The sequence below is a fragment of the Tachypleus tridentatus genome, chromosome 7 (genome assembly GCF_004210375.1).
Source record: "Tachypleus tridentatus isolate NWPU-2018 chromosome 7, ASM421037v1, whole genome shotgun sequence".
Lineage (NCBI taxonomy): Eukaryota > Metazoa > Arthropoda > Merostomata > Xiphosura > Limulidae > Tachypleus > Tachypleus tridentatus.
In genome coordinates, this window is record NC_134831.1 from 105,055,713 (window position 1) to 105,070,838 (window position 15,126).

General features: G+C 34.6%; 1 protein-coding gene across 2 annotated transcripts in view; it reads right to left on the reverse strand.

The window, feature by feature from the left end:
• Positions 1–15,126, reverse strand: part of LOC143256321 (agrin-like) — a 355,513-nt gene that overhangs the window by 131,654 nt on the left and 208,733 nt on the right. For both annotated transcript variants that reach the window (XM_076513398.1, XM_076513397.1), the window contains exon 3: positions 7,882–8,094. In XM_076513398.1, the coding sequence (XP_076369513.1) occupies positions 7,882–8,094 (213 nt within the window). The remainder of the gene's footprint in view (positions 1–7,881; positions 8,095–15,126) is intronic.

Here is a 15,126-nt window from a genome sequence, read left to right on the forward strand (position 1 = left end):
CAATACACACACATAACTTGAAACGTAACCAACACACACATATAACTTGAAACGTAACCAATACATACACATAACTTGACACGTAACCAACACACACATATAACTTGAAACGTAACCAACACACACATATAACTTGAAACGTAACCAACACACACATATAACTTGAAACGTAACCAATACACACATATAACTTGAAACGTAACCAATACACACATATAACTTGAAACGTAAACAAGTAACCAATATACACATATAACTTGAAACGTAACCAATACACACATATAACTTGAAACGTAACCAATACACACATATAACTTGAAACGTAAACAAGTAACCAATATACATATATAACCTGAAACGTAACCAATACATACACATAACTTGAAAAGTAACCAACACACACATAACTTGAAACGTAACCAATACAAACACATAACTTGAAACGTAACCAATACATACACATAACTTGAAACGTAACCAACACACACATATAACTTGAAACGTAACCAATACACACATATAACTTGAAAAGTAACCAATACACACATATAACTTGAAACGTAACCAATACACACATATAACTTGAAACGTAACCAATACACACACATAACTTGAAACGTAACCAACACACACATATAACTTGAAACGTAACCAATACATACACATAACTTGACACGTAACCAACACACACATATAACTTGAAACGTAACCAACACACACATATAACTTGAAACGTAACCAATACACACATATAACTTGAAACGTAACCAATACACACATATAACTTGAAACGTAAACAAGTAACCAATATACACATATAACTTGAAACGTAACCAATATATATAACCTTATATATAACCATATAACCTTAGAGAAAAAGATTTACCACTATGAAACGAACAGCAAATTGTGATCAAGAGAAACGTTTTCCCACAGGCTTAAAGTTTATTTAACAAGGCATCGAAAATTTTAAATCAAGTGTGTTAAGTATCCTAAGAATATGATAAAAAATTATTTAAAAATGAAGCTGACTGAAGTTCTTAAGACGGAATTAGAATATTGTGACCAGAAAACAAAACTAAACTATTTTCTATTTTTATTTAGGTCATCACTTGTTTGTTTTAAAGGTTAAACTACAATATTCGATACAAGGGGGAGATATAAGACCTAAAACATTATGTTTGTTTGAAATAACGCATGAAACTACACAGTAGACTATCTGTGCTCAGCTCACCACGGGTACAGAAATCCAGTTCATAGCGTTGTGAGTCTGAAGAAATACTGCTGTGCCACTGGAGGGGCACTAACCATTAGTATCTATCATAAAATACCGCTGTGCCACTGGAGGGGCACTAACCATTAGTATCTATCATAAAATACCGCTGTGCCACTGGAGGGACACTAACCATTAGTATCTATCATAAAATGCCGCTGTGTAACTGGAGGAACACTAACCATTAGAATCTATCATAAAATACCGCTGTGCCACTGGAGGGACACTAACTATTAGTATCTATCATAAAATACCGCTGTGCCACTGGAGGGACACTAACCATTAGTATCTAGCATAAAATACCGCTGTGCCACTGGACTGGAGGACACTAACCATTAGTATCTATCATAAAATACCGCTGTGCCACTGGAGGGACACTAACCATTAGTATCTATCATAAAATACCGCTGTGCCACTGGAGGGACACTAACCATTAGTATCTATCATAAAATACCGCTGTGCCACTGGAGGGACACTAACCATTAGTATCTATCATAAAATACCGCTGTGCCACTGGAGGGACACTAACCATTAGTATCTATCATAAAATGCCGCTGTATCACTGGAGGGACACTAACCATTAGTATCTATCATAAAATACCGCTGTGTCACTGGAGGGACACTAACCATTAGTATCTATCATAAAATACCGCTGTGTCACTGGAGGGACACTAACCATTAGTATCTATCATAAAATGCCGCTGTGTAACTGGAGGGACACTAACCATTAGTATCTATCATAAAATGCCGCTGTGTAACTGGAGGGACACTAACCATTAGTATCTATCATAAAATACCGCTGTGTCACTGGAGGGACACTAACCATTAGTATCTATCATAAAATACCGCTGTGCCACTGGAGGGGCACTAACCATTAGTATCTATCATAAAATACCGCTGTGCCACTGGAGGGACACTAACCATTAGTATCTATCATAAAATACCGCTGTGCCACTGGAGGGACACTAACCATTAGTATCTATCATAAAATACCGCTGTGCCACTGGAGGGACACTAACCATTAGTATCTATCATAAAATACCACTGTGCCACTGGAGGGACAATAACCATTAGTATCTATCATAAAATACCGCTGTGCCACTGGAGAGACACTAACCATTAGTATCTATCATAAAATACCGCTGTGCCACTGGAGGGACACTAACTATTAGTATCTATCATAAAATACCGCTGTGTAAAATACCGCTGTGCCACTGGAGGGACACTAACCATTAGTATCTAGCATAAAATACCGCTGTGCCACTGGAGGGACACTAACCATTAGTATCTATCATAAAATACCGCTGTGCCACTGGAGGGACACTAACCATTAGTATCTATCATAAAATACCGCTGTGCCACTGGAGGGACACTAACCATTAGTATCTATCATAAAATACCGCTGTGCCACTGGAGGGACAATAACCATTAGTATCTATCATAAAATACCGCTGTGCCACTGGAGGGACACTAACCATTAGTATCTATCATAAAATACCGCTGTGCCACTGGAGGGGTACTAACCATTAGTATCTATCATAAAAATATTGGTTTGTTTCGAATTTTACACAAAGCTACTCGAGGGCTATTTGCGCTAGCCGTCTCTAATTTAGCAGTGTAAGACTAGAGGGAAGGCAACTAGTCATCACCACCGCCAACTCTTGAGTTACTCTTTTACATAATATATGGGAACCAGTACTTTGAATAATAGGTTTTTGGCTGATGAATTCCATAGAGTGGCACGTGAATTGTTTTGAATACTTTTCAATTCCTACTATTAAGAACTAACTTAAAATAGTAATTTACATTTTATAGAACTTTACGAATACATGAGTTAAAATATTATAATTACGTAATTATTTATACCAAGAGAGCTCATAACTGGTTTGAATTTCGCACAAGGCTACGCGAGGGTTATCTGCGCTAACCGTCCCTAATTTAGCGGCTAGTCATCATCAATTACCGTCAACTGTTGGGCTACTCTTTTACCAACAAATAGGGGGAATGACTGTCACATTGTAACGCCCCCATGGCTGAAAGGGAGAACATGTTTGGTGCAACAGGAATTCGAATCGGCGACCCTCAGATTACGAACCGAGTGCCTTAACCATATCGCCATGCCGGGCCTAGAGCTGACCTTCAGATTACGAGCCTTAACCACCTAGCCATGCCGGGCCTAGAGCTGACCCTCAGATTACGAGCCTTAACCACCTAGCCATGCCGGGCCTAGAGCTGACCCTCAGATTACGAGCCTTAACCACCTAGCCATGCCGGGCCTAGAGCTGACACTCAGATTACGAGCCTTAACAACCTAGCCATGCCAGGCCGAGAGCTGACACTCAGATTACGAGCCTTAACCACCTAGCCATGCCGGGCCTAGAGCTGACCCTCAGATTACGAGCCTTAACCACCTAGCCATGCCGGGCCTAGAGCTGACACTCAGATTACGAGCCTTAACCACCTGGCCATGCCAGGCCGAGAGCTGACACTCAGATTACGAGCCTTAACCACCTAGCCATGCCGGGCCTAGAGCTGACCCTCAGATTACGAGCCTTAACCACCTAGCCATGCCGGGCCTAGAGCTGACACTCAGATTACGAGCCTTAACTACCTAGCCATGCCGGGCCTAGAGCTGACACTCAGATTACGAGCCTTAACCACCTAGCCATGCCAGGCCGAGAGCTGACACTCAGATTACGAGCCTTAACCACCTAGCCATGCCGGGCCTAGAGCTGACCCTCAGATTATGAGCCTTAACCACCTAGTCATGCTGGGCCTAGAGCTGACACTCAGATTACGAGCCTTAACCGCCTAGCCATGCCGGGCCTAGAGCTGACCCTCAGATTACGAGCCTTAACCACCTGACCATGCTAGGCTTAGAGCTGACCCTCAAATTACGAACGAGCCTTAACCACCTGGTCATGCCGGGCCTAGAGCTGACACTCAGATTACGAGCCTTAACCACCTGGCCATGTCGGGCCTAGAGCTGACACTCAGATTACGAGCCTTAATCCACCTGACCTTGTCGGACCTAGAGCTGACCCTTAGATTTCGAGCCTTAACCACCTAGCCATGCCGGGCCTAGAGCTGACCCTCAGATTAAGAGCCGGGCCTAGAGCTGATAATATTCTAGTAAGAACTATATCCAAGAAATCCGAAATTTAATAAGTTTTAAAACTGTATTTTCTACAAATCATGTATTTATATAAAGAGAATGTTTGTTCAGAAAAATCATACTGTTTTGTCTAACTATATTTGGATTTGCCACGTGATGTGAAACTTTCAAAAACAATTCCAGTTTTGCAGTACGTCAGAAAATGTATTGAAATAACTACATTACTGTCACAATAAACTACCTGAACAATATGTATCATTGTTCGAGAGGAAGTATTTGTTTCGGGGCAGTGATGGGAAGTCGACGCACGTGTGAAAACAAGGGCACACATATAGCATTCTACCTGCAAGAGTGAATGTGTTATTCTTAAAGAAGTATATATTAAAGAGAAAGAGATGAAAGAATAAAATATCTTATTTTGATTGTAAATAAAAAACAAAGTGACACGCACAATATTATTCTAGTGAGGATAAACGTAAGAAATAGACAGAACTATATTCTGATGAGGACGTAGTTAAAAGAACAAAGTAACATAAATAACTTTATTCTAGTGAGAAGGTAGGTAAAAGTAACAAAAAGACATAAATAACTTTATCCTTTTGAGGACATAAAGTAACAAAGTGACATAAATAGCTTTATTCATTTGAGGTTATAGATGAAAGTAACAAGTGACATAAATAACTTTATTGTAATGAGAATGTACGTAAAAGTAACAAAGTGACATAAATTAATCTATCTTTTTGAGGATATAGATAAATGTATCAAAGTGACACAAATAACTTTATTTATGTGAATACGATAGAAATTTGCAGTGTAGATAAATTGACCTTCGCTTGTTGACGAACTTGTGTGGAAAGTGTTATAGACATGACAATTCATTATTTGGGGTATCTTTATAAGGGGTTTCAGATAACATTTCTAGACGTGTGTTTGTTCTGAGAGAGTGAGATAACCAAGAGATAAGAACAGAGGCATTACTGCAGAGTAGTCACTTTACTGTAGTTATATATGTATCCACAAGAGGGAGACATAATGAAGAAGGAATATACAGTGTCAAAACATAACACTTCTTCTACTATATAGTGTTACAAATAACCACAAGAGGGCGATACAAAAAGTGAAGAAATTTTTCACTCACTTCAGCTACTATCGAGTATTAAGTCCATTAGTAAGTAATGAAAAGCTGTCTCTGTTCTGTTTAGGAAGAAACCTTAAAATTAATTAAATTAAATATTACAAAAGACATTGTTGGACTTTTTTTTTAAAGTAACAAATTTGTAGAAAAAGAAAACATGACAAATATCAGTGACGTAGTTACGTGGAAAAGCGAGAAAGAAGTAATTTAAATTTCTCTAATTATTTTACCTACAAATTAAAACTCTTGAAGTATTTGTTGCCATGGTTACATTTTCCTTCACGAGCTAGTTCGGTTTAAAGGAGAAATAAAGTTTCCACAGGTTTTTCACTTGATTTTTTAAAGTCCTTATTGTACGTTATTTGTGTTCTGTAATACCTTCATTCAACTTTCTGTAGGACCAAAACACCACCATGCACGTGACTATACTTCATGGTTGATCGTTTAACAAACCAATCCATTTTTGGTTTTCTAGCTTTCGGGAGAGGAACTTTTGTTGATATTTTATCAAGAGATATAACGGTACATACGTAGCTACTTACAGACTCGTACCACCTAATTAACGTAGAGATTAAGAGACTCATTAACAGAGCTCTCCACACATACGCGCTGAAAGTCTAATGTTTCAGAACAAGAGATAGAATTCTCTGTAATTAATCACGCTCCTAAACGAACACTAGTGGGTTAATATATAGATGAAAATGTATAATAACTAATAACATTGGTCGTAATACAGTGTAAATAATACAGTGATTACAAGACAGTGTTTATAGTACAGAGATTATACTACAGTGTTTATAATACAATGATTTTAATAAACTGTTTATAATACAGACATAATAACACAGTGTTTGTAATACAGTGATTATAATACAGACATAATAATACAGTGTTTGTAATACAGTGATTATAATACAGTGTTGATAATACAGTGATTATTTCGCCTAAAAAGCAGAAATAGAATAAGATAGAAGAGAATAAATTGAATAGTAGAATTCGGAAGTTACTAAATAACAGAACAAGTTCAATAGTTACTAAATAACATAACAAGTTCAATAGTTACTAAATAACAGAACAAGTTCTATAGTTACTAAATAACAGAACATATTCAATTGTTACTAAATAACAGAACATATTCAATCGTTACTAAATAACAGAACAAGTTCTATAGTTACCAGATAACAGAAAAAATTCAAGTGCCACCGGATATAGCTGAGTTCACTAGTTAAAAAAGAAAAAACGAGTTATAAGTTAAAAAAATATCTTAACTGATTCTTCAGACTCGACTAAACCCGGTGGGTTTGGTATTCGATTCACAAACTTAGAATCTCAAGTGCGAAGCCCGAACATAATGGCCATTTCAACAGTGGGGTATTATTAGGTAACAGTCGATCCCACTTTTTGTTGGTAAAAGTGTAGCCCAAGAGTTGAATGTGGGTGTTTTCGATTAACTGCCTTCAACAGTCTGTGGCTTTGAAATCATGGTCGGTTAGCGCAGATAGTCAACGAGTAACAAACATCCCAACCCAAAGAGACCAGTAAACGAGTTTATATACATTTAAGTAAAATGTATTAAACCAAAGTAAACGTTGTTCGGCACGAGAGATGTTTCTTATCATTTGAAATATAATTCATTGTTAAAAAATTCTAAATTTTAAACAAGAAGAAATGAGAATTCAAAGAAGTTTTTGTCTCTATCTATAATTTTCGATAAAATGTAAAAAAAGAAATGAAAAATAGAGTGTGTTTATATTCTCACTCGAAGAAGTGCATGGAAAAGAACTAGTTAGGCTTACCACTTCTCACTTGAAGAAGTGCATGGAAAAGAACTAGTTAGGCTTACCACTTCTTACTTGAAGAAGTGCATGGAAAAGAACTAGTTAGGCTTACCACTTCTCACTTGAAGAAGTGCATGGAAAAGAACTAGTTAGGCTTACCACTTCTCACTCGGCGAAGTGCATGGAAAAGAACTAGTTAGGCTTATCACTTCTCACTCGAAGAAGTGCATGGAAAAGAACTAGTTAGGCTTACCACTTCTCACTCAACGAAGTGCATGGAAAAGAATTAGTTAGGCTTACCGCTTCTTGCTCGAAGAAGTGCATGGAAAAGAATCTAGTTAGGATTACCACTTCTCACTCGAAGAAGTGCATGGAAAAGAACTAGTTAGGCTTACCACTTCTCACTCAACGAAGTGCATGGAAAAGAACTAGTTAGGCTTACCGCTTCTTGCTCGAAGAAGTGCATGGAAAAGAATCTAGATAGGCTTACCACTTCTCACTCGACGAAGTGCATGGAAAAGAACTAGTTAGACTTACCGCTTCTCACTCGAAGAAGTGTATGATAAAGAATTAGGCTTACCGCAAGGCCCTTGGTGTTTAACGAAAATCGTACGTTGTTGGGTACAGGACGCCATCCTCATAACACAATCGCTCATATACGTCACACCGTCACTTCCACAAATAGGGGCGAAAATCTCACTGCAAGCATCACGACAGTGGCAGTAGGCCTGGTGGGTTCGGTCGTCCACAAGACAATGGGCCCCGTAGGCGCAGTACATCTTCTCACATGGTTCTTAAACACAAGAAATAGATAAATAAACATCTAAGTGCGATAAATACATACACAGTAAAGCCGTGAGTATAGATTTATTGTAACGCAATGGAAAAGACAACTATATATATTTTTCTTTTTTAGTTTCAAAAAGTTACGTGATACGTGATAAGTACGTGATTACCGGATGAAACTCCTAACGACACTAAAATAAACAAAGATAATCCATAAAAAAATTAAATAAATTTGTTGAAAGTTAATAGAACTTGAGAACTAATGGCAGAATTCACCCACAAAACGAATATGTCATAACTTATATACGTACTTCAGGTGTTGTGTTATGAAAACACACAATGTTTCGGTTCATTTTGTACGTGCCAACCACCCTGAAAATAATATGTCATTTCAACTACAGACCTGATTATTCGTTTTTCAAAATGCTATTGATATAAACGATTGACCTCTCGTCACTTCATGTAAACATCATGGGTCTCAACAAACACGTTCAGCTAGTATATATCCCGGATAAAAATAAACAAAAAATAAGCGAGAAGCTAAAGGATGTGTAAACATTAGCGACATGTTAAAACTTAAATAATACAATAAATTATCAGATGATATGTAGACGAAAGGGTAAAACTTAAATAATACAATAAATTATCAGATGATATGTAGACGAAAGGGTAAAACTTAAATAATACAATAAATTATCAGATGATATGTAGACGAAAGGGTAAAACTTAAATAATACAATAAATTATCAGATAATATGTAGACGAAAGGGTAAAACTTAAATAATACAATAAATTATCAGATGATATGTAGACGAAAGGGTAAAACTTAAATAATACAATAAATTATCAGATGATATGTAGACGAAAGGGTAAAACTTAAATAAGACAATAAATTATCAGATGATATGTAGACGAAAGGGTAAAACTTAAATAAGACAATAAATTATCAGATGATATGTAGACGAAAGGGTAAAACTTAAATAATACAATAAATTATCAGATGATATGTAGACGAAAGGGTAAAACTTAAATAAGACAATAAATTATCAGATGATATGTAGACGAAAGGGTAAAACGTGAATAAGACAATAAATTATCAGATGATATGTAGACGAAAGGGTAAATATGACAATAAATCATCAGATGATATGTAAACGAAAGGGTAAAACTTAAATAATACAATAAATTATCATATGATATGTAGACGAAAGGGTAAAACTTAAATAATACAATAAATTATCAGATGATATGTAGACGAAAGGGTAAAATTTAAATAATACAATAAATTATCAGATGATGTGTAGATGAAAGGGTAAAACTTAAATAAGACAATAAATTATCAGATGATATGTAGACGAAAGGGTAAAACTTAAATAAGACAATAAATTATCAGATGATATGTAGACGAAAGGGTAAAACTTAAATAATACAATAAATTATCAGATGATATGTAGACGAAAGGGTAAAACTTAAATAAGACAATAAATTATCAGATGATATATAGACGAAAGGGGAAAACTTAAATAAGACAATAAATTATCAGATGATATGTAGACGAAAGGGTAAAACTTAAATAAGACAATAAATTATCAGATGATATGTAGACGAAAGGGTAAAACGTGAATAAGACAATAAATTATCAGATGATATGTAGACGAAAGGGTAAATATGACAATAAATCATCAGATGATATGTAGACGAAAGGGTAAAACTTAAATAAGACAATAAATTATCAGATGATATGTAGACGAAAGGGTAAAACTTAAATAAGACAATAAATTATCAGATGATATGTAGACGAAAGGGTAAAACTTAAATAAGACAATAAATTATCAGATGATATGTAGACGAAAGGGTAAAACTTAAATAATACAATAAATTATCAGATGATATGTAGACGAAAGGGTAAAACTTAAATAAGACAATAAATTATCAGATGATATATAGACGAAAGGGTAAAACTTAAATAAGACAATAAATTATCAGATGATATGTAGACGAAAGGGTAAAACTTAAATAAGACAATAAATTATCAGATGATATGTAGACGAAAGGGTAAAACGTTAATATGACAATAAATCATCAGATGATATGTAGACGAAAGGGTAAAACGTTAATATGACAATAAATCATCAGATGATATGTAGACGAAAGGGTAAAACTTAAATAAGACAATAAATTATCAGATGATATGTAGACGAAAGGGTAAAACTTAAATAAGACAATAAATTATCAGATGATATGTAGACGAAAGGGTAAAACGTTAATATGACAATAAATCATCAGATGATATGTAGACGAAAGGGTAAAACTTAAATAAGACAATAAATTATCAGATGATATGTAGACGAAAGGGTAAAACTTAAATAAGACAATAAATTATCAGATGATATGTAGACGAAAGGGTAAAACGTTAATATGACAATAAATCATCAGATGATATGTAGACGAAAGGGTAAAACTTAAATAAGACAATAAATTATCAGATGATATGTAGACGAAAGGGGAAAACTTAAATAAGACAATAAATTATCAGATGATATGTAGACGAAAGGGTAAAACGGTAATATGACAATAAATCATCAGATGATATGTATACGAAAGGGTAAAACTTAAATAAGACAATAAATTATCAGATGATATGTAGACGAAAGGGGAAATCTTAAATAAGACAATAAATTATCAGATGATATGTAGACGAAAGGGTAAAACTTAAATAAGACAATAAATTATCAGATGATATGTAGACGAAAGGGTAAAACGTGAATAAGACAATAAATTATCAGATGATATGTAGACGAAAGGGTAAATATGACAATAAATCATCAGATGATATGTAGACGAAAGGGTAAAACTTAAATAAGACAATAAATTATCAGATGATATGTAGACGAAAGGGTAAAACTTAAATAAGACAATAAATTATCAGATGATATGTAGACGAAAGGGTAAAACGTTAATATGACAATAAATCATCAGATGATATGTATACGAAAGGGTAAAACGTTAATATGACAATAAATCATCATATGATATGTAGACGAAAGGGTAAAACTTAAATAAGACAATAAATTATCAGATGATATGTAGACGAAAGGGTAAAACTTAAATAAGACAATAAATTATCAGATGACATGTAGACGAAAGGGTAAAACGTTAAATAAGACAATAAATTATCAGATGATATGTAGACGAAAGTGTAAAACTTAAATAAGACAATAAATTATCAGATGACATGTAGACGAAAGGGTAAAACGTTAAATAAGACAATAAATTATCAGATGATATGTAGACGAAAGGGTAAAACTTAAATAAGACAATAAATTATCAGATGATATGTAGACGAAAGGGTAAAACGTTAATATGACAATAAATCATCAGATGATATGTAGACGAAAGGGTAAAACGTTAATATGACAATAAATCATCAGATGATATGTAGACGAAAGGGTAAAACTTAAATAAGACAATAAATTATCAGATGATATGTAGACGAAAGGGTAAAACTTAAATAAGACAATAAATTATCAGATGATATGTAGACGAAAGGGTAAAACGTTAATATGACAATAAATCATCAGATGATATGTAGACGAAAGGGTAAAACTTAAATAAGACAATAAATTATCAGATGATATGTAGACGAAAGGATAAAACTTAAATAAGACAATAAATTATCAGATGATATGTAGACGAAAGGGTAAAACGTTAATATGACAATAAATCATCAGATGATATGTAGACGAAAGGGTAAAACTTAAATAAGACAATAAATTATCAGATGATATGTAGACGAAAGGGGAAAACTTAAATAAGACAATAAATTATCAGATGATATGTAGACGAAAGGGTAAAACGGTAATATGACAATAAATCATCAGATGATATGTATACGAAAGGGTAAAACTTAAATAAGACAATAAATTATCAGATGATATGTAGACGAAAGGGGAAATCTTAAATAAGACAATAAATTATCAGATGATATGTAGACGAAAGGGTAAAACTTAAATAAGACAATAAATTATCAGATGATATGTAGACGAAAGGGTAAAACGTGAATAAGACAATAAATTATCAGATGATATGTAGACGAAAGGGTAAATATGACAATAAATCATCAGATGATATGTAGACGAAAGGGTAAAACTTAAATAAGACAATAAATTATCAGATGATATGTAGACGAAAGGGTAAAACTTAAATAAGACAATAAATTATCAGATGATATGTAGACGAAAGAGTAAAACGTTAATATGACAATAAATCATCAGATGATATGTATACGAAAGGGTAAAACGTTAATATGACAATAAATCATCAGATGATATGTAGACGAAAGGGTAAAACTTAAATAAGACAATAAATTATCAGATGATATGTAGACGAAAGGGTAAAACTTAAATAAGACAATAAATTATCAGATGACATGTAGACGAAAGGGTAAAACGTTAAATAAGACAATAAATTATCAGATGATATGTAGACGAAAGTGTAAAACTTAAATAAGACAATAAATTATCAGATGACATGTAGACGAAAGGGTAAAACGTTAAATAAGACAATAAATTATCAGATGATATATAGACGAGAAGTTCAACAAGTCGTTATTATAAGCGAGATGGTAAAAGATAAAAGAGGGTTATATTCTTTAAAAGAAGAAAACCATGAGTTCACGGAACCGTGTAGAAAATTAGGTTTAGGTCCTGTTGACCGATCCATCGAATCCACTTAAGTTCGACCAATTCATTGAGCATGAAATCCTGTCAAGCAGATGTCGTGAAATCTATTGTATTGTCTAACAGTTCTAGAACGCCGCCACGTGGAAAGTGGAAACTAAAATACTTTCACGTGATAAATGGTCGGTAAACCAATGAAATATATCTGTCAATCAGTTCTTGTAAGAAACAGAGAATGTCAATCAGTTCCTGCAAGTAACAGAGGACAGGAATGTTTTAGTGTGTTGCTATTTTAGCTTTAAAATATCATAAAATAACTCGGTTTCAGTTCCTTTCTCTTTAATTTCACTAACACTACTCATTGGCAAGAAAGTCTTCGTTGTTTTGAAGACAGATGTTGCACTCTGCCTTTATGTTACTCGAACTGAACAAACACGAATTTTATATAGTAACAGACTGCTTCTGCCTCGTTTCTCCTGAGTGGGATGACGTTTCGGTTTGTATTATAAAGGATTGTAATGAGCTGCTCTGCCTCGTTTCTTTTAAGATGTATGACGTTTCGGTTTCCATACTGAAGATCTGTAATGAAGTGCACTGCCTCGTTTCTCTTAATTTGTACGACGTTTCGGTCTCTATACTGAAGGGTTGTAATGACATGCTCTGCCTCGTTTTTCTTAATTTGTACGACGTTTCAGTCTCTATACTGAAGGGTTGTAATGACATGCTGTGCCTCGTTTCTTTTAGGTTGTCCGATGTTTCGGCCTCTATACTGAAGGGCTGTAATGAAGTGTCTTGAATCTCATGAGTGTGACGACGTTTCTCTTACTAAGCTCCATATTCTCTCACCAACCGACATTTTCATACGCCCGAAATGGAAGATGCTAAAGCTTCTCAAATGCAACGGAATTTGGAACACAAATAAGCTGATAAGTAATACTGAGACAGTGACGATTAATTAACAGAATAAAAAAAACAAACCATAAAGCCTATCTTCTTGCTCTTCGGGAGATTCGACTTTAGCGACCTCTTTCTTTGTTCAGCTAATGAGCGCCGATTGAAGAACTCACAATATTAGAATTAATCAGTGAATAATAAAACCACACAGTCACAGAAACTAACCTAACTAGAGATGTCGGTAACAAACACAATGGCGGTCTTGATCAACTTACTTCTTTAAAACTGTCTAAAAATAGTTTAAATTTAACGGCAGCTACAGGGAAACTGTTCGTTCAATGAAATAATATGTAATATTTCACGTTCTCTACAAAAATTGGATAAATCCCCAGGAAAATAAACTTTTTGCTGTGGAATTCCTCGGGGATCGGTGTGTCCTAGTGGCTAGTGCTCCGAACCATGAATGCGAAGGTCCGTGATTTGCGTCTTTTTACCGAAGAAAAAAAATACGCCCCGATTTTGAGGGATGACTTTGTGAATCCATCAGATCCATTAGAGTAACCACAGTGTTGGCGGTGTGTGCTGTTGATTTCCCTCTAACCTATTAGATCATAATTAAAGACGACAAGCAAAAATATCATCGGTATAGCTTTATATGAATACTGATATTCTTGGTATAACTGCATATGAATACTGATATCCTTGGTATAACTTTATATGAATACTGATATCCTTGGTATACCTTTATATAAATACTAATGTCCTTGGTATAATTGTGTGTGAATACTGATATCCTTGGTGTAACTGTGTGTGACTACTGATATCCTTGATATAACTGTGTGTGAATACTGATATCCTTGGTGTAACTGTGTGTGAATACTGATATCCTTGGTATAATTGTGTGTGAATACTTATGTCCTTGGTGTAACTGTGTGTGAATACTGATATCCTTGGTGTAACTGTGTGTGAATACTGATATCCTTGATATAACTGTGTGTGAATACTGATATCCTTGGTATAATTGTGTGTGAATACTGATATCCTTGGTGTAACTGTGTGTGAATACTGATATCCTTGGTATAATTGTGTGTGAATACTGATGTCCTTGGTGTAACTGTGTGTGAATACTGATATTCTTGGTGTAACTGTGTGTGAATACTGATATCCTTGGTATAACTGTGTGAGTGAATATCCAAATGAAATCCTTTATCATGTAAAATTAGTTAATTATGTAACGCAGTAAATTGATTGATATGAAAATGCGAAACAACAAAACCAAATGGTTTTATTTAACCCTAAGTAAATATCTTGAGCTCTCCAGTTCTTATAGAAGTTAAGAATTGATTTAGACACTACATATAATGTATTTGTCTAAACTAGTTAGAGAACGCCAAGCTTCGCCTTCCTTGTCTGTTTTTTCCAATTTCATACAAAGCCACACGATGACAATCTGCACAAGCAACCCA